This window comes from Mauremys reevesii, linkage group 4 (genome assembly GCF_016161935.1).
Source record: "Mauremys reevesii isolate NIE-2019 linkage group 4, ASM1616193v1, whole genome shotgun sequence".
Classification (NCBI taxonomy): domain Eukaryota; kingdom Metazoa; phylum Chordata; order Testudines; family Geoemydidae; genus Mauremys; species Mauremys reevesii.
In genome coordinates, this window is record NC_052626.1 from 131364235 (window position 1) to 131387556 (window position 23322).

General features: G+C 49.1%; 1 protein-coding gene and 1 long non-coding RNA gene across 2 annotated transcripts in view; one reads left to right on the top strand and one right to left on the bottom strand.

Annotated features, from left to right (window-relative positions):
- On the bottom strand, window positions 1-13770 carry FMOD (fibromodulin). Its single transcript, XM_039533679.1, has 3 exons — window positions 13529-13770; window positions 7993-8970; window positions 1-870 (listed from the first exon to the last, which is right to left on the bottom strand). The coding sequence occupies exons 2-3, from the start codon at window positions 8963-8965 to the stop codon at window positions 719-721; spliced, it is 1125 nt and encodes a 374-aa protein (XP_039389613.1). The 5' UTR covers window positions 8966-8970; window positions 13529-13770; the 3' UTR covers window positions 1-718.
- LOC120403028 overlaps window positions 9441-23322 on the top strand; it is a 19321-nt gene continuing 5439 nt past the window's right edge. The window contains exon 1 of the long non-coding RNA XR_005597429.1: window positions 9441-9559. This is a non-coding gene — a long non-coding RNA (uncharacterized LOC120403028). The remainder of the gene's footprint in view (window positions 9560-23322) is intronic.

The window sequence follows — 23322 nt, forward strand, 5'->3', positions numbered from 1 at the left end:
CTAGATGACCTCCTGAGGTCCCTTCCAACCCTGATATTCTATGATTCTAAGTCAATGTGGCTACACCCATTTACACCTGGTGAAGTTCTGACCCATAGATTATAGCTAATTTTCCTCTCGCCCTTCCTCTCTGCTCCTCTCTTCCACAGTCTCTCTTCAAATGAGCTTGGTCCCATGGCCTGTTCTGTTTTTCCACACTACCTTTGAAAAACTTGAATTCTCCTCCTCCCCCGTCTCTGATCCCTTTACCACAGTTCCTCCTACACAGACCACGAACTCCAAAACCATCCCAGCTGGCATCAAACTTTCAAATCCAATGCATTTGAACGGAGACAACTTGAGTCCCCTCCAGGCAACCCACCCATGCTGGTGGGAGCCGCATGGACACACGTGCAGCAAGACAATGGTGGGGAATCATCAAGAGAACTGATTGGCTGTTTAGAGAGAGAATGATAGGGTTTTTATAAGACAAAGCAGAGAACTGCCTCCATACTGGTGTGACCTGATAGGCTAAAAGGGGTAGCATCTAGTGGGTGAAGTTAATGACAATCCCTCCTACTCTGGCAGGGAACCCATATTACGCTATTGCAGAAGCCAAATCAAACCATCAAGCCGCGTTAAAACGAGAGTGAAGGCCTCCCCCAGCCTGGATTACTGGAATGGGTGTGGTGCTGCCCTGAGGACTGGGGGAGAGCACGGTGGTGGGGGGAGGTTGGGGTTAAATCTCAATGACGGCAGCACGCCTCAGGCAGAGGGGAGCATCTGGGGGCACCGCATTCCGTTGGATCTCGTTCCCATCCAGCCGCAAGACCTGGAGCTTGGAAAAGTTCATGACGTCGACGACTGTGCAGAAGCTGCTGATGGAGAATTCTGCAGGGAGAAAAGGAGACAGGGAGCTAAGAGACAGAGCCCACAACTCGCTAGCTAGTGTTCGTACAATCCTGATGGAAAAGAGCCGTGCCCAGGATGGATCAGTACTAACAGCACCATCGGCAGTAATAGTCATAACAGTGAACATGACTAAAGCGTCAGGGCACTACGGTAATACTAGACAGCACGTTTTATTGCAATGTCTTGCTCCATAGTGCAGACACAGGGCCTTTGAAATTCAGCTGATAACCACTCTGCCCCCTTCCCCCCCCCCCCCCAATCCCTCCCATAACTAAAAACCACACTTGGGCTATCTCAGTGGGGTTTGGAACATGTATTACTTTGAACAAGGGCCAAGGCACTCAGAACTGAGTAATGATTTTGAGACTACCTTCAGGAGGCCTGATTTTCAGACAGTGCTGAGTGCCTTCTCTCTGCAAATTAGGACCCTTAAAGTTGGACACCCAACAAACGCAGGCTACCAAAATCACTAGCCATGTCTGAAAGGGCAGAAAATGCCCTGGCCCTGATTCTCCTCTCATTTATTCCTGTGTAAATCAGGAGTCACCCCACTGAAGTCAACGGGCGTGTAGCTGAGGGAGGGCTCAGACCCTGCCCTCCTGTTAACATGGGGAAGGGAAGTAGATTGCAGAGCACGACTGGGTCTGTTATCCTTACTTCTAGCAAGATCTCTCTGCTAGCAGTGCAGGGGGCTCAGTGATCTCAACTGAGCCACTACAGAGCCACAGCAAACCTTGAAATCCCCCTGTTGTACTGTGGGAGAGGGTGTGTTCTGGAGAGGGACATGCTCCAGCTTTCCGGGCAGCCTTTGGGAAGGAAGAGAACAACCAGGGGGCAGCAAAGCTCCAGGCCTTGGCGGAGACTTAACAAATACAGCACCTAGCCGGGGAGAGAGAATTCCTTAGCACAGATGTTCCTTGTTTAAAGCTGGGGAGATGACTGCACTGCTCACAAGCAGACTCAGAAGAACAGTGAGACTCCATCTCTCCAGCACCACAGAGGGGCAGAGAATAGGCATTGATAAGAGCAGGGAAACGTGAGTTCTATTCCTGCCTCTGCTACTGTTTCACTATGTGTCTTTGGTCAAGCCACTTCATCTCTCACTGCCTCCATTTCCCTGTTGTGACACCCTGTTATTTCTATTACAGCAGCACAGTGTTGCCATACGTACTGATAAAATGGACTTCCATGTAAGTGCCAAGTACACCATTACAGAGAACTTTGAAGTCCAAGTATGCTGTGGAAATAGAACTGATGTATTTATAAAGACATGTACAAGTTTTTTCAACCCCGTATTATAAGAATTAAGCTAATTCTTACAATAGCTTATCTGTTTTTTCTTTGGACACTGGCCCGTCACGGAGTTGTTGCTGCAGAAAAGTATCCATACAAGAGGGTCTTGTATTCTGGGCCTTCCCCAGGTGCTGTGAACAAGTCTCCCCATTGCAGCTGGGCCGGGGAGCAGGTCTCCTGCTGCTGGTTGCATTGACCAATCAGAAACGAAGATGGGGGGCAAGGCTGCCACCCTCCCTGACTAGTGCAACAGCAGGGCCAAAAAAAGGCCCTGGCAGCTGGAACTCAGGGCTTGAAACCCTAAGCTGGGACGGTGAGTTCTGGGGGCCAGCCAGACTCTGGGACGGTTGGGAGGGATGTGATGGTTTCAAACAGCTATTTTGAAAAAGTATTTGCAGATAAAAAAAGTTATTTATTCTTTAAGTACCTTTAAAATGTTCTTAAATTCAAGTTCTAAGTACAGAACATTTAAAGTACTTAAATACTAGTCTGTAGAGTACCTGACCCTACTTACCTACATGGGAACATGCAGTAGCAAGGGTGCAACCAAGATTCAAGCCCCATTGTGCTACGTACTGTCCATACATATAGTGAGAGACAGCCCTTGCCCTAAAGAGCTTCAGAAGACAAGACAGTCAGTGGGTGAGAAGGTTAAATGACATGCCCCAAAGTCACACAGCTCCTTAGTGGCAAAGCCAGGGGTCAAACCAATCTCTCCCCAAACCTAGTTCAATGCCCTATCCACTGGACCATACTGCCTCAGTGTCAGTCATTAGGATTTGTAAAGTTCTTTGAGATCCTTGGATGATGACACTAAAGACAAAGTGGTATTGTCCATCGGAGACGAGTCTCAGGGAGAATGTTTTCCGTCCAGGAAATCACAACATCATTATCTTAAAAGCTCAGCAGAGGCTCCCGGGCCGTGTTAAAACAAAACACGGCCTCTCGATTCTGTCGATCTGCAGCATTCCTCATTCACTACAGGGAAATAAAGATCTTCAGAGAACCTCACTGAATACTTTCAAGCTCAGCTGCAAAAACAGCCGTAAAAATGCATGACCAAATAAACACAAGGGGTTGAGCGCCAGCATGATTTAACCCCATCTAGGCGCAGACTCAACAATTGCACATGTTGAAAGCAAACATTTGGGAGTCTGTTCTCGTTTTGCATGTCTGTCAGTTCCCCAGTGCAGGGCTATGCATTTCCCCATAAACAGTTGATGGCATCACCAATGCTTAATTTAAGTAAGTGTTGAAGGCAGCACGGCTTGTTGCTCAGGTTTCTCTGATATTACAGAGCATCCTGATCGCAGGGCTTGTCAGGGGAGCGAAGCAGGAATGGATTTTTCCAGGCATTCAGCTTAAAAAAAAATGTTCCGTTTGTTTTCTTATTTCAGTGAATTTCGCCCTGGTGAAAGATGCCAGGTGGGTTCTGGAGATGGAAGGCTTCTGTTTAACCACAGAACCTGGGCAGCACAGGAAATGACAGGGCAAGCTTCCCACACATGATGCTTCCACTAACCTGGGGGGGGGCCTTTTGGGATGTCTGTCTTAAATGCTTATATGGCCCCCATAACTATAGTAACTGAACACCCCACCATTTTTAAAAAATGGATTTACCCTCACAACACTGGTGGGCAGTGCTCTTATCTGCATTGCACAGATGGCAAAGCAAGGCAAAAGAGACCAAGGGCTTGTTGACACATGAAAAATAATCCAGAAAAAGGTAGGATGTGAATTTAAAGCAGATTAACTATTCCTGATTCACTCCATGTGTGGATGTTCTTATTCCGGAATAGGAATGCCTTATTCTGAATTAGCATGATCCACTTTGGAGGTAAACTGAAATAAATAGGAGTTAGGCACCTAAATACCCTTGAGGATCTGCATTCAAGCTCTTTGGGGCAGTTCTGTCTCTTACCATGAGTCTGTGCAGCCCCTAGCACACTAGGGTCCCGATCTCGGTTGAATCTACAAGCAAGACAATCATAAATAATAAGATGAAACCCCTTCAGGGTCCTGAACATCCTTTAGAAAATAACATTAATGACTTACGGTCATCAATGGACCCAGTCTGGATTCGAAGTGGTGGCTGTCAGGTGAAAGGTTCCCGAACCCCCCAAAATAGCACATTTAGAATCTCAAACAAGATTTTTCCATTTGCCTTTGAGGGGGGAACCAAATATTGAATAGGAATGTTGCTCCTGTGACTTGGATGTTTTGGAAAGAAATCTAGATGCTGACATGAGACTTTCCGACATGAAAGAATCTGCCCATTACATCCAAGATGCTTTGGGTGCTCCAAGGTTTTAGAATAAACGGGTCCAAAGCAGAATTCCCTGATGGTGCCAAATTGGAGAAATTTTAAAGTTATGCTGATAGCTGAAGTTTAGTGGATCCCAGTAAGGAGGGATATAGAGCGAGGCAGACAGATAGGACCAGACAAAACCAAGCATCTTTTCTTCTTTGCATGTGTCTTCTTGGGATCCCTCTGAATGAAGATCATCTATGGAACCCAGTAACCTTTGTGTACTGGTTACTGGAGCCCATGATATGGGTTGCTTCAGTTACATGCTGTCACGGACTGAAGGCTTCCTCCTTCCTGTATTTGTTCTGTGTGTGTTGGGAATAGCTGGAGATGTTATTAACTAAGTAGCCAGCATGCAAGCTACAGTTTAGGGTTGCATCCCCTCTCCGCTGGCAGAGCTTCCATTGATGGCAGTTGGGTTCTGGGAACCAATAAGTGACCTTAGGAATGGAAAAAGAGATGGGCCACAAAGACTTTCCAACCAGGAGATGCTGCCCCTACAGATGGGACTTCTGCCGTGGCTAGTGACAAGTGGTATAATGGCCGTATCAAAGTCACAGACAGCATGTGCGAGGGAGTCCTCTGAATGAGACCTCACACAGCACCTGGCGCCTCTTGCGACATGGTACACTACTGTCCCACTGAACCAGACTAATTCCTTGGCTCTGTCGTTTCCCAGTCAGCTGTGTGCACGCTACATTGCAGAGGTGTCTGGAAACTCCATAGCCCCTTAGAACCATGGTTCTTAACCAGGGGTCCAGGGCCCCCTGGCGGGCCATGAGCAGGTTTCAGGGGGTCCACCAAGCAGGGCCAGCATTAAACTTGCTGGGGCCCAGGGAAGAAAGCCGAAGCCCCACCACCTGGGGTTGAATCCAAAGCCTGAGCAACTTAGCTTCACAGGGCCCCCTGTGGTGTGGCGCCCAGGGCCGGCTCTAGACCCCAGTGCGCCAAGCGCGCGCTTGGGGCGGCGTGCCGCCGGGAGGGCGGCACGCGGCTCCGGTGGACCTCCCACAGGCATGCCTGCGGAGGGTCCGCTGGTCCCGCGGCTTGGGTGGACCTCCCGTAGGCATGCCTGCAGATGCTCCACCGGAGCTGTGGGACCAGCGGACCCTCCGCAGGCATGTCTGCAGGAGGTCCACCAGAGCCGCGGGACTGGCGACCGCCAGAGCGCCCCCCGCGGCGTGCCGCCCTGCTTGGGGCGGCGAAATTGCTAGAGCCGCCCCTCGTGGGGCCCCGGGCAATTGCACTGCTTGCTACCCCCTAATGCTGGCCCTGGCTTTTATATGCAGAAAAACAGTTGTTGTGGGACAGATGGGCTGTGCAATTTTTATAGCATGTTGTGGGGGCCTCAGAAAGAAAAAGGTTGAGACCCCCCCTGCCTTCGAATATAACGTGCACTGGTAAAGAGGAAGCAGATAGAAGCTCAGCATTGAGTAGGGCAGGGGGAGCCTACAGCAGCAGTCATTGAAACCTGGAGATACCAGTCCTGATGGAGAACCGTTGATCAAGAAAGACTTTATCCTGTGCCCAAATCTCTGATTTAGGATGGCTCAGGGATTGCCACAAGTGAAAAGCATTTGCTAACTGTTCCAGTGTGAGCAGATATAAGAACCCCTGTGACAGCACAGACCCTGTTACCCCCGGCCCCATCTGACCCCAGCACAAACCCCATCATCCCACCCTGATGGAGACCCTCCATCAGATATTTGCTCAGGCTTTAGTGTCACTATCACCCAGGACACCCGAGCTAAATCCACACTGGAGTTTCTTGGCCAGTGCAGATGGATTTAGTTCCTGTGCTGAGGAGGCTGCTGGAAAGGCCAGGCAGCAGCTCTCACTAATTGTCTGTAATGATGATGCATGCTGGGAGCAGCAGTGTGGAAGAGATGCACTGTGGTGCTTAGCACCCCAGAGAGGGGAGCGTCACTATTTTTGGCTTCCGGGCCGGTAATGTCAAGCAGCCAGTGCTCCAGCCCAGAAATGGATACAGGATTAAGTTAGGCAGAAGCCCAAATGCATAGACACAAGTGCACTTCATGGGCCAAATGCAAGCTGGAGTGAACTGGTGCAACTCCCATGGGTCAAATCAGTCTTGGTGTAAATGACACAGTATGTTACGAGGTGCATGTAAGTGGCAAAGTAGCAAACCTTGCGCTAATCTGGCATTCAGAAAGCAGCCTTTGCCTATGCACGTAAATGGGAAGGTGCACCTACACCATTACCCATATTCCCAGAGTTAGCCTCTGGTCTGGTGTAAGCAGACACAATCCCCATTCGGTTTAATAGAAGTTGTGCTCACTATTCAGGTCTGAATCTGGGCCCTACAGACTTGCACGCCCACTGAATGCCAAAGTGTGGCGTAAGTTACACCACTTTGCCACTTACCCTCCTTCCTGATCAACCCTGTGTCATCTGGACCCACACCACTGACTTCAGCGGAGTCACTCCCCATTTACACCCACGTAAGTGAGAACAGAATCAGGTGCGTCACTTGCACCACAGTTTACATCCCGGTGCAGGGAACCAAATGTATGTCTCTAGGATTATTCAGCTGTGCACCAGCGTGAAGGGGAGCAGAATATTGCCTTTCCTCTGTCATGCAAAGGATGAGTTTCTTTCTGTTCTTTTCACACCTTTTCTGTTGTGCTTTTTTGCTCTTTACACAACAAAAGTTTATATAAAGAAACCACATGGACGCACAGCTGGGTCCCAAATAACTGTGTTTACTGATGTACACAAACACACCAGACCTAGCCACCTACATGCTGCTGCTCTCACTGGCTTCTAATATAGTGAGCACCACAACAGTGTTCTTAAAATATTTAAGGGGATACTATCTTATTCTTGCCACAAAGAGTCCTGTGGCACCTTATAGACTAACAGATGTATTGGAGCATAAGCTTTCGTGGGTGAATACCCACTTCGTCAGGGTATTCCTATTCTTATACACTATGCTTTCTTATGTCCTCTTCTCTCAGTGGCATCCCGCATCCTCAGTGCAGCCACATCACTTGTGCCAAAGATGACCTTTGTCATCTGACCTCTGACCATTTAATTCAGCTAGTATTTTTTTAATCATTAATATATCTCAATCTCGTTATTTCTTCACCTTTAAATTCTCTGTGGAGTTCTATCTCAGCTTGCAGAATTTAAAAAGATAATCTCACAGACACGAGAGAGACTTCCACTGAGCAAAAGGATAACACCTTGCACTTACCAGAGCACCGTGCATCCGAGCATCTCAAAGCACTTAACAAAAGTACCGTGGAGATGGGGCAAACTGGGGCACAGAGTAGGGAAGGCCACAGAAGAAATCAGTGGTAGAGGCAGCAATGGAATTTAGGTTTTCTGAGTCCCAGCCCCTGTGCTCAGGCCATTAGACCAGGCTGCTTCCAACAAACAGTGCCAGAACCTGGCTTCCCATCTCCTGACCCCTTGTCCTGACCATTTGACAATAGGATCCCCTAGCATCGAGAGGGTGCTGTTGGGAGGCTGCTCACCATTGATTTGGTTCCCTTGGAGGTAGAGGTTCTCGAGGTTGGTGCTAACCCGGGGGATCTTCTGGAGCCTGTTATAAGACAGATCCAGCTCCAGGATGCTGCTGGTGTTGAAGGTGTTGGAGGAGAGCCCATCGTTGGTCAGGCTGTTATGGGACAGCCTGATATAGAGCAGCTTAGGGGACACTTTGAAATACTCATCAGGGATGGTGTAGATGTAGTTGTGCTCTAGGTAGAGCTGCTCCAGAGAGCTTGGGAGGCCATCGGGGACCTTTCTGAGGTGATTGTAGCTCAGGTCAACAAGGATCAAGGACTTTAACCCTTTGAAAGATGCTCCTATATCATGGATCTGGTTGTGGCTGAGATAGAGGGCAGTAAGGTTCTCCAAACCCTCCAGAGCATTGGATGGGATCCTGGTGATCTGATTGTAAGCCAGGTGGAGTTCTCTCAGGGACCTGGGCAGGGGGCTGGGCATCTTGGTCAGGTTGTTGTTATCCAGATACAACCTCTCCAGGTTCTTGAGCTTGGCAAAGACCCTCTTGCCCATCTTCTCACTGGTTATCTGGTTGCCATGCAGCGCAATCCATTCCAGCGTTGTGGCGTTGTCGAAAGCCCCCTCTTGGACGGTGGTGATCTGGTTGTTCTGGAAGTAGACATACTTCATCCTGGAAGGCACAAAGGGAAGGTACCTCAGGTTGCGGCTGTCGCAGTACAACGCTGTGGAGAAGTTAGGGGGGCAGTCGCACTCCTGGGGGCATTCCCGGGAAACGGGCTCAAGGATGGGCCCAGGCGGGACATAAGAGTAAGGGGGGGCCTCATCCTCGTAGTACGGCATGTAGTTATAGGATGACACCTGGCTGCGAAGGTACTGATGCAACCAGTACATATCTTCTTCATCTTCATACTGGCCCAGGGAGACCCCACACAGCCCAGCAACTATCAGGATGGAAGCCCAGTGCATTGTGCAGAACCTCATGGAACCTGTATGGAAGTGGGAAAAATATGAGCAACTTTAGGTCAGGCATAAGTGACTAGAAATAGGGAGGAGGAGGGAGTTTATCATGGGGCGGCATGGGGCCTCAAGCGTTGGAGAGGGAATCAGGAGACCTGGGTTCTATTCCTGACCCTGTCACTGGTTTTCTGGGTGACCTTGGACAAGTAACTTCCCTTCTTTGTGTCTCAGTCTCCCCATTTTTAAAATGGGGATAATGACACTGACCTCCTTTGTCAAGTGCTTTGAGGTCTGCAAATGAAAAGTGCCATATAAGAGCTAGGTATTATTATCATTGAGGGAGGTGTCCCTTGAGATGCAGTAATAGAAAGAGCTGGATCCAATTCACCATCCTTTCATTTGCTTTTTGTGAACATTCATGCCAGTGACATTTTGATCATGATAACTTATTTATTATTATTATTATTAATAATAATATTTTTTGTAACAGTAGTGTCAATAGATGCTACAAATGAGATTGGAGCCCCATTGTGCTAGGAGCTGTACATTGTAAGAGTTCCTGCTCCCAGTATATATAGACAAGAAGTACACAGGATGGAGGAGAGACAGAGACAGCAGGTGAGTGATAAGCTGAGATGAGAACCCAAGACTCCTGACATTGCAAATATATTTAATTCACATGGACCTGTATAAAGATTTACATTATGAGTGATTGCCTGGAAGCTCCTTAGGTGTCACCCAATCAGGAAGCAGAAACAATACCTTGTGACTTAAGTGACCAGTTAGACCCCATGAATAACAATTGTTTGAAGTGACAAATAGTCAAGATGAAACCCAGAGGCTGAAGTAACCATTCATCATCGACTTTTGCATAGCAAACATGTTTATAAAGATCAAAGTCTATTCATGGATAATTTGCAAGCAGAAGAAAAGGGGCTAAATTAGTGGCATGAAATTGTTGCTGTTAATATTTCATCAGGCTCCAGTCACAGACCCAGGCACCTGGATGCAATGAGACAAAAGCTGTTTGGCTGGGGAGGAGGGGTGGCCTATTGGAGAGGGTTTTGGATTGGGACTCAGGAAACCTGGCATCCATTCCTGGCTTTTGTCACAGACGTCTTTCGTGACTTGGGCAAGTGACTTAATCTACCCCGTGCCTCAGTTCCACATCTGTACAATGGGGTTAATAGAATCATAGAAGATTAGGGTTGGAAGAGACCTCAGGAGGTCATCTAGTCCAACCCCCTGCTCAAAGCAGGACCAACCCCAACTAAATCATCCCAGCCAGGGCTTTGTCAAGCCGGGCCTTAAAAACCTCTAAGGATGGAGACTCCACCACCTCTCTAGGAAACCCATTCCAGTGCTTCACCACCCTCCTAGTGAAATAGTTTTTCCTAATATCCGACCTAGACTTCCCCCACTGCAACTTGAGACCATTGCTCCTTGTTCTGTCATCTGCCACCACTGAGAACAGCCAAACTCCATCCTCTTTGGAACCCCGCTTCAGGTAGTTGAAGGCTGCTATCAAATCCCCCTCACTCTTCTCTTCTGCAGACTAAATAAGCCCTACCTAAATAATACTGCCCGACCTTCCCTCATGGCACACCATGGCCATGAGGGCCATATAACCACCCACACAGTGGCTTACACTCTTTCCTTAATTCTGTGTGCATCGAACAGCATACAAGGAAGAGTTTGGAAAGCATCCGGGAAGTACCCCAGGCTGCCCTGAGTGGGGGAGGTTAAAGGGATGAGATGAGAGCAGATTCAATCCTGCCTGCCAGGGGCGGCTCTATGTTTATTGCTGCCCCAAGCATGGCAGTCAGGTGGCTTTCGGCGGCATGCTTGTGGGAGGTCCACTGGTCTCGTGACTTCGGCATACCTGCCGCCGAATTGCCGCCAAAACCGCGGGACCGGCGGACCTTCTGCAGGCATGACATGACCGGCAGGCCACCCCCCGTGGCTTGCCGCCCCAGGCACGCGCTTGGTGCACTGGTACCTGGAGCCGTCCCTGCTGCCTGCTGACCCCTACATACGTGGCTGGCTCTCTGGGTCTCCTCTATACCTCGGCTCCGTTGGAAGGAGTGGTAGCTAATCCAATGGGCTCTGAGCACCACGTTTCCTCTATCACCCTCTCTCTGGTCCTGCAGGCACTCCTGAAGGAAGGTCACCCCTGCTGCAGCAGGGAGTTCTGCCCCGTCACCATAGGGGTCTTTTAACTCGGTCATTTCTATTGTAGCGCCACGCTCTGGAACTTTCCACCGTGTGGCCTGTGGGGGCGGAGGGTTCTTAGCCCCAGTCACCCCAGCTGTAACATGAAGCTTTGAGCTTTTGCCAAGGGCTGGATGGAGTCTGAGAGCCAAGGCCACTAGGGCAGGCTTGTGGGAAGGGTTATGGAGAAGGAAGAGGGGTTGATGCACCTTTCCAGCCTGGGGAGAAAAGACTCTGATCCTGGGTGTGACATTCCCTTTAGTCACCTCCTCCTCTTATGCGTCAGGACCTCAGGGCAGTAATAACACAGTGGGAGCAGGCTGAGCCCCTCAAATCAGTCAGCAAACTCCCAGTGGGGGCAGGAGTGGGCTCACGAGAATGGCCCTGCTGGCTGAGGCATCTTCCAGTACGTACCACAAAGCGCTTGATCAGCATTCAACAGCCTGGCCTGATTGTCATGGAGTGACTAGCAGGATGGAGAGGGGGCTTCACCCAGAGCGTTCCAGGTTCCAGCTACTCTGAGCATGGTGTGAGTCCAACTTATTGTTAAGGTCTGCTCTGTGGAGGGAGAAGGCTTTCCTTGTGCTTACAGCACTGGCCTGGGCTGTAAGAGACTGGGTGTCAACTCCCACCTCTGCCACAGTCTTCCTGCGTCACCTTATCTCGCTCTGGGCCTCAGTTCCCTATCTGGAAATGGGGATAGCAGTAACACTTCCCATTCTTTCTCTGTGTAGTGTATTTAGACTGTCAGCTTTGTGGGACAAGGACCGTCACTGCCCGTATGTACAGCACCTAGCGCAAAGGGGCTGTGCTCTTGGCTGGTGCTACTATAATCCAAGTACGAGTGGAAGATCAGAGGTCCCCTTACAGGCATGCCCAGGCCCTTGCAAAGCTGTGAAATTGATGCCTGCTGGACATTCTGATCTAGATTTGCTGCTCCTGCAGTGCAGACAGCCTGTCCAAACTGGGCCTTTGGTAGGGGCGTCCCCAGACTAATTATCACAGGAGGCCTCTGGATTACTTGTAGCAGGCCTGACAGCATCCATAGCCCTGGCTCAGACATACATACTGAACAGAGCTGCAGGAAGGGGGTGTTATTTATAGCTTCAGCCCTAATGAGGAATCCCGGCGCTCCAGACAAAGAGGGTACAGTCCTGCTCTGAGCTAGACTGTGCATCGCCACCTAGGCACAGTGCTGGCTGGCAGTCTGCTCATGTGGGAAGAAAAGAAGGATTGAAACACTCCGTGGCTGGGCTCTTGGGTTTCTTCCATTTTCCATACGTACAGGAGTTCCCGGCAGCCGATGGGGCCCATGAAACTGAGTCTGTGTGTGGTGCAGGAGCTTGGCATGCAGGCTGCTTCAGAGAGCAGCTCTCCTCCTCCTCCCATTCCAGGGGTACCTTGACGGGTAAAATACTACTCCTACTTCCCGATAAATGGGCTTCCTCCACCCCCACTAAAGGCCATCTTTCCCACTGTACAGCACCATTCCTAGGGGGTCTGACCCCTCTATTTGGCACAATTCCTAGAGGGTCTGCCCCAATTGCTAGGTTTCTCCCACTATGTGGCACTCTTCCTAAGGGGGAATCTCCACTATTGTTCCTAGGGGGTACCTTCCTGCAAGTACATACCATTCTGAGGCGGTCTTTCCCTCAGTCTACACGTTCCTAAGGAGTCTCTCTTGCACATACAGCACAGTTTCCCTCCGTCCAATGCCAAGTCTACGGGGTTTGTCTCTCAACCTACAGCCCCCTTCCTATAGGGAGCTTTCCACTGTCCAACCCCATTTCTATGGTGGGGTCTGTATCCCTTCCATGTGTAGGATAACACAAGTTTAACTTCTTCATCTGTCAGCATGAATAAACTAGTCCCAGTTCCACTGGCTGCTAGTCTAATTGGGATTGTGCTGCATAGGGCACCTTGCTGGAACAACCAGAGTCAGACACCATGAGCTTCATCCATTGCCACCTTCTCACCCTGTTAACCAGGTAATAGCCCTCATCTAGGACCCAATGCAGAGCCAGGTGGATGTTGTGCTGGGTGGAGGAGGTGGTGGTTGGGGGTCTGGAGATGAGTCTGGCATGAATCTGTCTGTCTAGCTTGTCTCATTCCTCCCTGCCAGGAATTTAACAAGTCACCAAAGGAAAAAAAAGGCATCGTTAATAAGGACAAAAGCTCCCCCAGTAGTAACCAAAGCAATCCTTGAGGCTCAGACTTGTGCCATCCATGTCGTTGGTGTGTGATTCACATGGCTCCCTGTGTCAGCGTCGTGCCACCAGCATGGCAAGGGGGTTGTATTCTCTCTGCGGTACAGGTATGCAAACAAACAAAAAAAAAAGGTAGCACAACCCATGATAAATACAGAAATCGACTTACCAGACTCAGAGTCCCTTTTCCAAAGCCTCAGTGTTCGTCTGCCTGATCTCCTGTGTATTAAAGAGCATGTGTGTATCTCAATTTGCCAGGGTTGGTGCCCGCCCCGCAGTCCTGATCAAATATTGTGCTTGCAGGTCATGGGCACTGCAGGATTTTTCTTTTGGAGTGACCTCCCAGCGGCAGACAGTTTGCAGAGTCGAGTGAAGATACCCTACCACTGCCTGACTTTATAAATAACCTGCTTTTTCTCCTCTCTCACTCTCGTGTCTTTCCTTGCAGAGGCTTTGGCAGTTTCCAGCCTCTCTCTGTTTAACAAGTTAGTGGAATTGTGGGTGTTGTTTTGAACAGACTTTTGCTAAGTCGCCTGCGTTTCTCATCAAACAGAGACGATGAGGCTGCTTTAAAAAGAAAATCAGGCTTTGGGTGGGGGGAGACGCTGAGGATGAACGGCTTAGAAACAAAGCATCTTTCACGTTTTCACTGCGGGGGGAGAGATGGCAGAATGGCCCACAGGCTGCATCCCTTGGCTCTGGATCACCAGCAAACCTTGATATTTTATTATTCTACTATTAAATAGGAATGTATCATAGAAATATTTATTCTAATGAAGCAGCATCCAAGGTACATAAACTACATACCAAAAACCTAATGTCACACCAAGAATTTGTTTTCACCTGCTGCTGAGAGGTGCCAGGTTGACCGTCCTGCTAGCTGGAGTCCTCTGCTAAGCACATGGGAAGCAACATAGTTTCTTGCTTAGATACTGTGGGGAAGGGGGTTCTATAGAAATATCGAAGACACATAGCACATAGACTAGGACCTGGGAGTCCTGGGTTTCTATCCATCCTTTTATGATCCCCATTACTGCAATATCTGGGCATCTTACCATCTTTAATCTTTATCACATGCCTGTGCAGCAGGGCAGCGCTACTGTCCCCTTTTTACAGATGGGGGACCTGAGACCCAGAGACATTTAGGGCTTGCCTCCACGTGAACATTAATCTGGAATAATATAAACTGTTAATTTAAAGTGGATTCACTGTTCTTGATTAACTCCACATGTGGATGCTTTTATTCCAAATCAGCTTAACCCCCTTGCAAAGTGGAATAACTCCCATGTAGACAAGCCCGAAGGCACTTGCCCAGATTCACACAGCCAAAGGAATTGGACCGGAGTCTTCCAGAATCACAGGCTGGCATGCTAACTACTGCCCAGGACCACTCGGGGGGCGAGGGGGAGTGGGGCAATTTGCCCCAGGCCCCGCAGGGGCCCCCACGAGAGTTTTTTGGGGCCCCTGGAGCAGGGTCCTTCACTCACTCCAGCAGCCCCAGAAAACTCTCACGGGGCCCGGGCCCCTAGAGCTTCTTCCGCTCCGGGTCTTCGGCAGCAATTTGGCGGTGGGGGGTGGGTCTTCCGCTCCGGGACCTGCCGCCGAAGTGCCCCGAAAACCCACGGCGGGGGGTCCTTCCGCCCCGGGACACGCCGCCGAAGTGCCGGGTCATCGGTGGCAATTCCCGCCGCTGAAGACCCCAGGCCCCCTGAATCCTCTGGGCAGCCCTGCTACTGCCCCACCCTTCCTGCCTAGGGGGCTCTTCTCCCAGTTCTGCCACAAATAGTCGCTCAACTTCTGCAAGTCGCGTTGCGTCTCAGTGCCAGTTTCCTCACCGGTGTTATGAAGCTAATGCTACTGACCCAGTTTTGTAAAGCCCTTTGAGATCTGGGGTTAAAATGGGCCTATACAAGGGCTTAACTATTATTATTTATCCACCACACGGGCCATGGCAATCCAAGCTGCTTCCAGATTCCACATTATTCCCTGCCAACTTGCCTCTGGAGAAGCAAGAGGCCTTTGTAACTCCGGGGCTATCCGCTTTCACCAGCTCTCGACGCACAGGGTATTTTTAAAACTTCAAAACATAATTATTAGTTATTCAAACATTTCCTCCCGCTCCCCTCACAAAAGAAAAACCAATAGATCCTCATCCAGCTGCTAATAACCCCTCAGTACAGCAGCAGTCAGGGCACTGGGGATAGGGTTTCTGAAGGAGCCTGGAGTAAATTAGCTACATTCAACAGGAGATGGATGCCAAACTCCCTTAGGGGTTTGTGTTTATGTAGATTCCTTTGAAAATCCCAGCCTAAACTACCACTGCTTTTTGGGATGCTTGCAGTGACCCTAAATAACCCATAACGAATTGCTAGTAGGAGCGCTCATTGTAGCTGGAAAGAACGGGAGGCGCATTCATGGAAGTTATTAGGAAAGGGACTGGTTGTATGGAATCATTGTCCTACGGAGCAGCTGCCATTTATTAGGGAAGGGTGTGGCCGGAGAGATCAAAGGGTCACCCTTTCTGTAGCAATGTGAATGCTGGTCAGAGTAGAGTCCTGCCTTCTACGGCTCTCCCCACACTGCAGTAAAACACCTGCAGCTGGCCCGAGTTAGCTGACTTGGGCACGCGGAGCCCAGGCTGCGGCGCTATCCAATTTCAGGGTAGGTATCCTGGCTCAGGCTGGAGCCCAGGCTCTGGGAGGGCAGAGGATCCCAGAGTTGGACTCCAGCCTGAGCCTAAAGGTCTACACAGCAATTAATCAGCCACATAGCCCAAGCCCCAGGAGCCTGAGTGAGCTGACCTGGGCCAGCCATGGGTGTTTAACTGCAGTGTACACATATCCTGAAAGAGCTGGCCTGATCTGCAGCTACTGTGAGAAGCTGGACTGTATTTTTGGCAGAGATGCCCCCACTGCCTCATGGCATGTTGTCAACTCCACCACAGACAACCTCCTGAAATTCAGGTTCTTGTCAACCCTCTAAACCCCAAGGCTGACCCACTGAGGAGCCCCAGGCTCCCCCTGAATCCCAGGCAGATATTGCAGATCAGTGGCACTATCTGCCTCAATGTAGCCGTGTCCTGAAGCCCTCAGCTTCTGAGAACTCTGCAAACCGGGCTACACCCTTCACTTCCCCAGTCCTGTTCCTCAATCTTCCACGCCACAACACAACGTGGAGAGACGGAGAATCCCTCAACTCCCACACCCACAAGGGACAGGCCTTTCTCTCTCCCCCACATCCTACCCCACAAGATGCAGAGAGCATTTCCCTCCATGTGTGCAAATTGGTGATCTTGAAAGCACAAACGTGTGCTCCCCCACTCCTGTGGTTTTTGGCACTGGCTTGTAAGTTCTCTGTGTAATGCCTAGGCAGTAGTTTTTTTGCTGTTCATAACACACAACCGGGTGGATGATTTCTTATTACATTGAATGTCATTGGAAATGTCATGAGGTTGTTGAAAAATTTCACAAAAGCCTTGCTTGAAGCAGGATAAAATCCCCACATGAAGCTTGCTACAAGCCTTGTGCCATGCATCACTGGTCCCTGCACACAATCATGAGAAAAGCCTTACACTAAGGTAGCTGCATTGGCCTAACAGCAGGAGCATAATGCATCCCTGACACTGTGTCCTTGACCAGTTGAAGCATTTCATAGAAGCCACCTCTCTGGCTGTTCATAATGTTCAGGTTGTCTGTTCACCTCTTCCTTCCACCCGTCATTGAGGCGCTCTCCCTTGTGCTCACTTAGGCTGTGCAAAACACAACAAACAGCTCTCACACGAGGCAGATAATGTTCAGCAGCCTCCATTCTTGGCAGTAGTATCTGCAGCCTCCCTTCAGTCTCTAAATGTGCACTCCACTGTCATTCTGCAGCTGCTTCTGGCATAGCTAAACAGCTGCTTTCACCTATCCAATTATCCATAAAAGGCTTCATAAGCTGGGAAGCAGAGGGGTAAACTCAAGGCAAGTTTACATCACACAGTTAAGTCGACCTAAGTTATGTCGACATACAGCTGCCACAGTAATTAAATTGCTTTTGCATGTCCACACTATGCTCCGTGGGTCAGTGGTGCAAGTCCTCACTACTAGCGCTTGCATTGATGCAGAGAGCAGTGCATAGTGGGTTGATGCAGAGAGCAGTGCATAGTGGGTTGATGCAGAGAGCAGTGCATAGTGGGTTGCTATCCCAACTTGCCACCGTGGCTGTCCTGGGAAGGGTTTGCAATGCCTCGTGGGAGCAAATGAGTCGCACAGGAGGACCAGGAACATGGTTTCTATGTCTCATGATGCAGTTTTCTCCATCCCATAATTTTACCTGCATCCAATAATGTTTCGTGCCTCTTTTCAAAAGCACCTCCAACCCGTGCGTCCACCATCTCTGTACGCATGGATCCTGCACAGCTGTGCGCTATTGTGATGAGCGTTGCAAGCACAGAGCACCTGATCCTGCAGTATTTGCAGAGCCACCAGAGGAGCCGTGGGGAACATGGACATTTGTTGGAGGGCTAGCTTGCTGTGGGACACAGTAAGAAACAATTCAAGGTTGTTGTTGGCATTCACTGAGCAGCTGGAGACATGACATGAGGAACCGAACACCACCGAGGTCCATAGTGGTCCTCCAAGCAATGGTTCCATTTGTCATTGCAGGATGAGGTGCAGAGTTTGCAGAGTTTCTAGTGGTCTTGTCATCATGGACCTTCTCAGACCATCCTACATTAATACCGATGAACCTTCTATGTGGATCAGCCAGACCTTGCAGCACTGTGCAGAGAGACCCCTTACTGTTGATGAATTCTGAGTCCTGGGGTTGAGACAAAAATAAGCATGTGGGTCCCATCACTACCCCATGTACAACTTGAGAACCCCAACCATGCAACTTCAGCAATAAACTCGTGATCATCTCCAAGCTTTATGACCTAGGGCAACAGCACATTCCAAATAGCACCACTGCACCTCCATGACAGTAGCCCAAACAGCTGATCTACCAACACCACACTGGACAGTTGCTGACCGGTAGTAATCGGGGTGTGGCGAGCTTCCAGATACCACTAACCATGTACCTGGGTCCAGTGCTGCAGCTATGGGGTGAGCTCAGCACAGATTTTTAAGGAAGTCACCTCTGATATCCTGAAGTTCTGCCGCCACTGCTCGTCTCCCAGGTCTGCATCTCTGTCCTGCCCCGCCCATCACGGCTAGTTGGCCATGCCCAGAAACAGCAGCCCACCACGGGGAGCCGCTCCAGGAAAAGTTCATGCAGAAGTGACTGCTTGATTTCAGCCGCCTCCTCTCCAGGTGCCGGTATTGTGCTGCCCCATAAACTCCGTTGCCCAATTTGAGATACATGGGCAGCACCCTGTTTGTCAGGATCACAGCACTCAGCAGTGCTTCCGCTACCCTGTGTGACAGTGGTTGGAAAAGGGTGCTGGCTCATAAACTCCAGAAGAATGATGGGATGCGGTGAGAGGAACTAATTAGTTGGGAATTAATTCGTTTGACCCCAAGTTCCAGAATCCCAGTGCCTTGGGGTTGCTATCCCACAAGGCACAGTGGAAAAAAATACCAGAATGCATAGAGCCTAGTGGAGGAGTATAGCACCAGGGGATGTCTGCCCTGAATGCTGAAGGCTTATTTGGAGCAATGCAGTGGTGTGTGGCCATGATGATCCCAAAGATAAGTACATTAACCTGGGGTCATGCGGTGTGGATATGCTTAGGTACATACAAGACACTTCATTCTGATAGGATCTGAGCACCGTGGAATCTTTAAGATATTTATCCTCGCAACACATTTGTGAGTTGGATAAATGCTATTATGCCCACTTTACAGATGGGAAACTGAGGCACAGCGAGACTAAGGCATTAAATTCATTAGAAAAAAAGATGTGTTCTTAACTTGAGTTAGCTAACATGAGGTGAAATCCTAATGAAGACAAGGTAGTCTGTAGTTTTTACACAAGTTTGCAGGACAAGGTAAACCTTAGACTAAGAACACACATTGATTCCTCATGAATACACATCTTAAATGTGTATTCACTAGGGTAACCAGATATCCTGATTTTATAGAGACTGTCTCAATATTTGGGGCTTTGTCTTATAAAGATGCCTGTTACCCTCACCCCTGTCCTGATTTTTCACACTTGCTTTCTGGTCACCCTAGTATTCACCTTCAAGTAGGTAAAAGGTTGTTACAAGGAGGCACGAGAGAAATTGTTCCGCTTAACCTTTTAGGATAGGACAAGAAGTAATGGGCTTAAATTGCAGCAAGGGCGGTTTAGGTTGGACATTAGGAAAAACTTTCTAACTATCAGGATAGTTAAGCACTGGAATAAGTTGCCTAGGGAGGTTGTGGAATCTCCATCATTGGAGATTTTTAAGAGCAGGTTAGACAAACACCTGTCAGGGATGGCCTACTACTTAGTCCTGCCTTGAGAGCAGGGCACTGGACTGGATGATCTCTCACGATCCCTTCCCATCCTACGATTAGTGTCAAAGCACAGACTTGACCCTAGGCTTCCCAAGTCTGAGGCAAGGGTCCTACCCACTAAACCAACCAGGAAGTTCTAATTTGTGTGCTGTTAGGTGGATCTAAAGTTAAGAGGAAAAGAGCCTCTTTGCTTCACACAAGCTGTCCTTGGTCTAATATGAAGAGCAATACCATTATGAAGGGGTCTCTCCTGCTGTCAAAGAGAGGAGGTGCGCACAATAATGTACATTACCCCGTTGCTAGACAGGTGAACCAAAGTCAAATCTTTGGGAATTCAAGATACCACTAACACCAGGAACTTAGTAGGCTGTTAAAAGGGTGAGACATTTCTTTGAATAGTGAGAACACCCACTCTTACATTAGACAGGGTATGTACCCTATAAATATTATATACTTGCTGGGGTGAGTGACAGCTAGGAGGGTACCATCTGCAACACCTAAGCCTAAAGCCTTGAACACCTTCCTGTAGAGAAACCCAAGCATCTAGGATCCAGGCTCTGCTTGTTAGCCTCGTATATTTTCCAGAAGGCACTGAGAGAGCCCGATGATGAGAATGGTACAAATGCCTTCACAAACAGGCCAGCTAGATCCAGAAATGGTGACTACAGAACATCAGGGCGAGAGGCAGAGAAACAGCCCTTAACTGACTTCAGATTCTGCAGCTGGTCTCTGCAGGGCCTGTGGATCTCAGGCCTGATGTTTCCTGACTGGCACGTCTGAGAGTTTGTATCCACACAGTCTTCCCTGCCAGCGCTACCTCTCTCCATCCTCTTTGAAAGGCAGAAAGGATGCTTGTATTGACACTGACAGAGCCCTTTCTCCAAACAAATCTGAGTCTCTCTCTCTCCCTTGCTCATTTTCATTGCAGCCTGGAAAAGGCAGCTACCAGCAGAGGGGTGGGCAGCAGGTCTACAAACCACTGCAGGGCTCCTGGGGGGCTCTGTTGTCCAGCAAGGGGGTTGAGTCCAGATACCTGGGATGGGCTGTGCTCTCAAAGAAGAGGCAAGGAAAGGCAGGTTCATGTGGAACATCAATCAGACCCACATTAGAGATACCACCTGCTGCTGTACTAATGTCAAATATTATAACGTAAGCAGCACTGGCCCTGGTCACTACTTGGATGGTTGAGCTGCAGTGAAAAGCCAGGATAGTGTAGGCAATAGAGCTGGTGATCCAGCAGGCGTCACCCTTCCTGAGTTAGTACAGAAGAAGTGCCCTGTCTGCTGCAGTAAGCTGAGACCTAATGCCAAGGGGATGGGCCACTACTGGTCATCAAAGGTTCCATATTATGTTCCCAGGGGAACTGCCAGGGTGTGAAGCACAGGCTTTGTGCCCAGTACTAGCATAAGCCGGGAAACCATTTAATTCCTTTAGCTTCTTCTAAGAGAATCTGTGCCCGTGAATGGGAGTTTGGGGTTGGAAATGGCCTCTTAACCCTGGAAATTTTGGTGGCGGACACAGAATTCAGTCTGCTCACTCGTAAGAGTGTCCTCTGGGAAACCAAGCACTTCTCAAACCCCGCTCCCTTGTATGGATGGCTTAAATCAAAGCCTAACCACGGAGGAGCAGGCTGGCTGGGACCCCTGGGTGGGGCTCCTCATTGAGAAAAAAAATCTAACTACAAGTCGTGCACCTTTGACATTTTGCTCGGTGTCAGTCACTGTTCATCCATCTAGTCCATTTAGATGGCAAACTCTTCCCAGCCCGGGCCACATCTAACTCTGTTTGTACAGCACCTAGTGCAAGGGGGGGGCAGTCTTGACTGGGGGCTCTAGGCATTATTACTATGGAAACAATAATAATAGCATGGCAAGGCATGCGGCAGGATAGAGTTGAGGGCCAGCAGAGCTGGAGCCAAAGAGTGAAGTAGCCGGGGGTGCTGCCAGGCTGGATTCAGGTGCATTGGCAGAGCTGCAGTGGAGCCCAAGACTGGATTAGCTGGGTGGCATTGAGGTGCACTAGCAGAGTGAGGTGGGGGGGGGGAAGGCCAAGGGTGAAGGTGGCAGAGGCTTATCAGGGGATGTGGCAGATCAGAATGGAGGGGTCTCCATCAAACAGTCCATGGGAAGCATGCATGGCACCTGCATGACATCTACAAATTGGCTGCAACCAGTGATTCTAATTAGGCTTGGCAGGATTAGATTTGTGTCGGTAAACGTCGATTCCCCTGTACACACACACACACACACGCACACACGCTCACTCCCTCACAAAGAAGTAAATCCATCGATAATCATCGAAATAGACAGACGGACAAAGTAAGAAAAATGCTGCTTGAGAACGTCTTACAGCCGAACTTCAGTGATTTAGAATTTTGAATTAGGCTTGTTACGGATGGACTAGCCAGTGAACAGTACAGACAGGGATAACTTTTTGATTTGCTTTGTATATTTGCTGTTTGCTTTGTATATTTTGATCTGTGATGTTGATAATTTGGTGTCAACAGTTTATAAAGCTTTAACTTTTTCAATCTCTCGGTTTACTCTCATTGAATAATTATCTGACCCTTCCCCCGCCCCATCATTTCATGCAACTGAGATAATTTAAATCAATCAAAATTGAAGAAATGCTTAACAATAAAGTATCAGAGGGGTAGCCGTGTTAGTCTGGTTCTGTAGAAGCAGCAAAGAATCCTGTGGCACCTTATAGACTAACAGACGTTTTGCAGCATGAGCTTTCGTGGGTGAATACCCACTTCTTCGGATGCAAGCTTGCATCCGAAGAAGTGGGTATTCACCCACGAAAGCTCATGCTGCAAAACGTCTGTTAGTCTATAAGGTGCCACAGGATTCTTTGCTGCTTTAACAATAAAGATTGATATTATCCATTAAATTATATAAACATTTGAATTTTGCCAAGCCTCATTATAATCCTGCTTTCCAAAAATCCAAAGGTCATGATGGGGGTGAGAGGGTTAATTCTCCCTGGACCTGCCTCTTCACCCATGATCTCACTTTTCCTAGTAATAGTTTTTTCAACCCAAACAACATTCTTGAATTGAGATTTGAGAGAGTCTGAAGAGAGAGACGGTCACTTGGAGACAATGCGGCTACGGGGAGCAGCCCCAGCGCCACTCCCGGAAACTCTGACTCCAAGGAGGGTTGTTTGGTTGGTGTTTTCTAAACGACGCTTGTATTTCAGTGGAAAGTCTTTGCCACCTTGGATCCCCAGACTCTCTGGGGTCGCACTGTTTCCATGAGAGATTCTTTAATGTTTACTCTCAAATGAAATAAATAAGTGACTTAACTTCTCCGCCTGGAGTTTTCTAGAATAAGAGTGGTGCAACGGGAGAACCCTTTGCTAGCAGGGTGCATTGGTGCCACTCTGCTTCCAGCTGCTGACTCGGCTTGGCTGCCAGCACTGGGGAATGACAGTTTGCTGGAGCAGCCTCTGACTTGTCCCACGGTAATTACAGCTCAGATCCTGAGGGTAATTAGCACTCCTTTCTCCCAGGAACTGGGTGGGTTGATGACAGGCTGGA

Bases quoted from the DNA above. Each gene is read 5' to 3' on its own strand.
- FMOD (XM_039533679.1), bottom strand. From the start codon at position 8,965: ATGAGGTTCTGCACAATGCACTGGGCTTCCATCCTGATAGTTGCTGGG. The intron at 871-7,992 runs GTGAGCAGCCTC...TTCTCCCTGCAG, and splicing joins CCAAGGGAACCAAATCAATG to AATTCTCCATCAGCAGCTTC.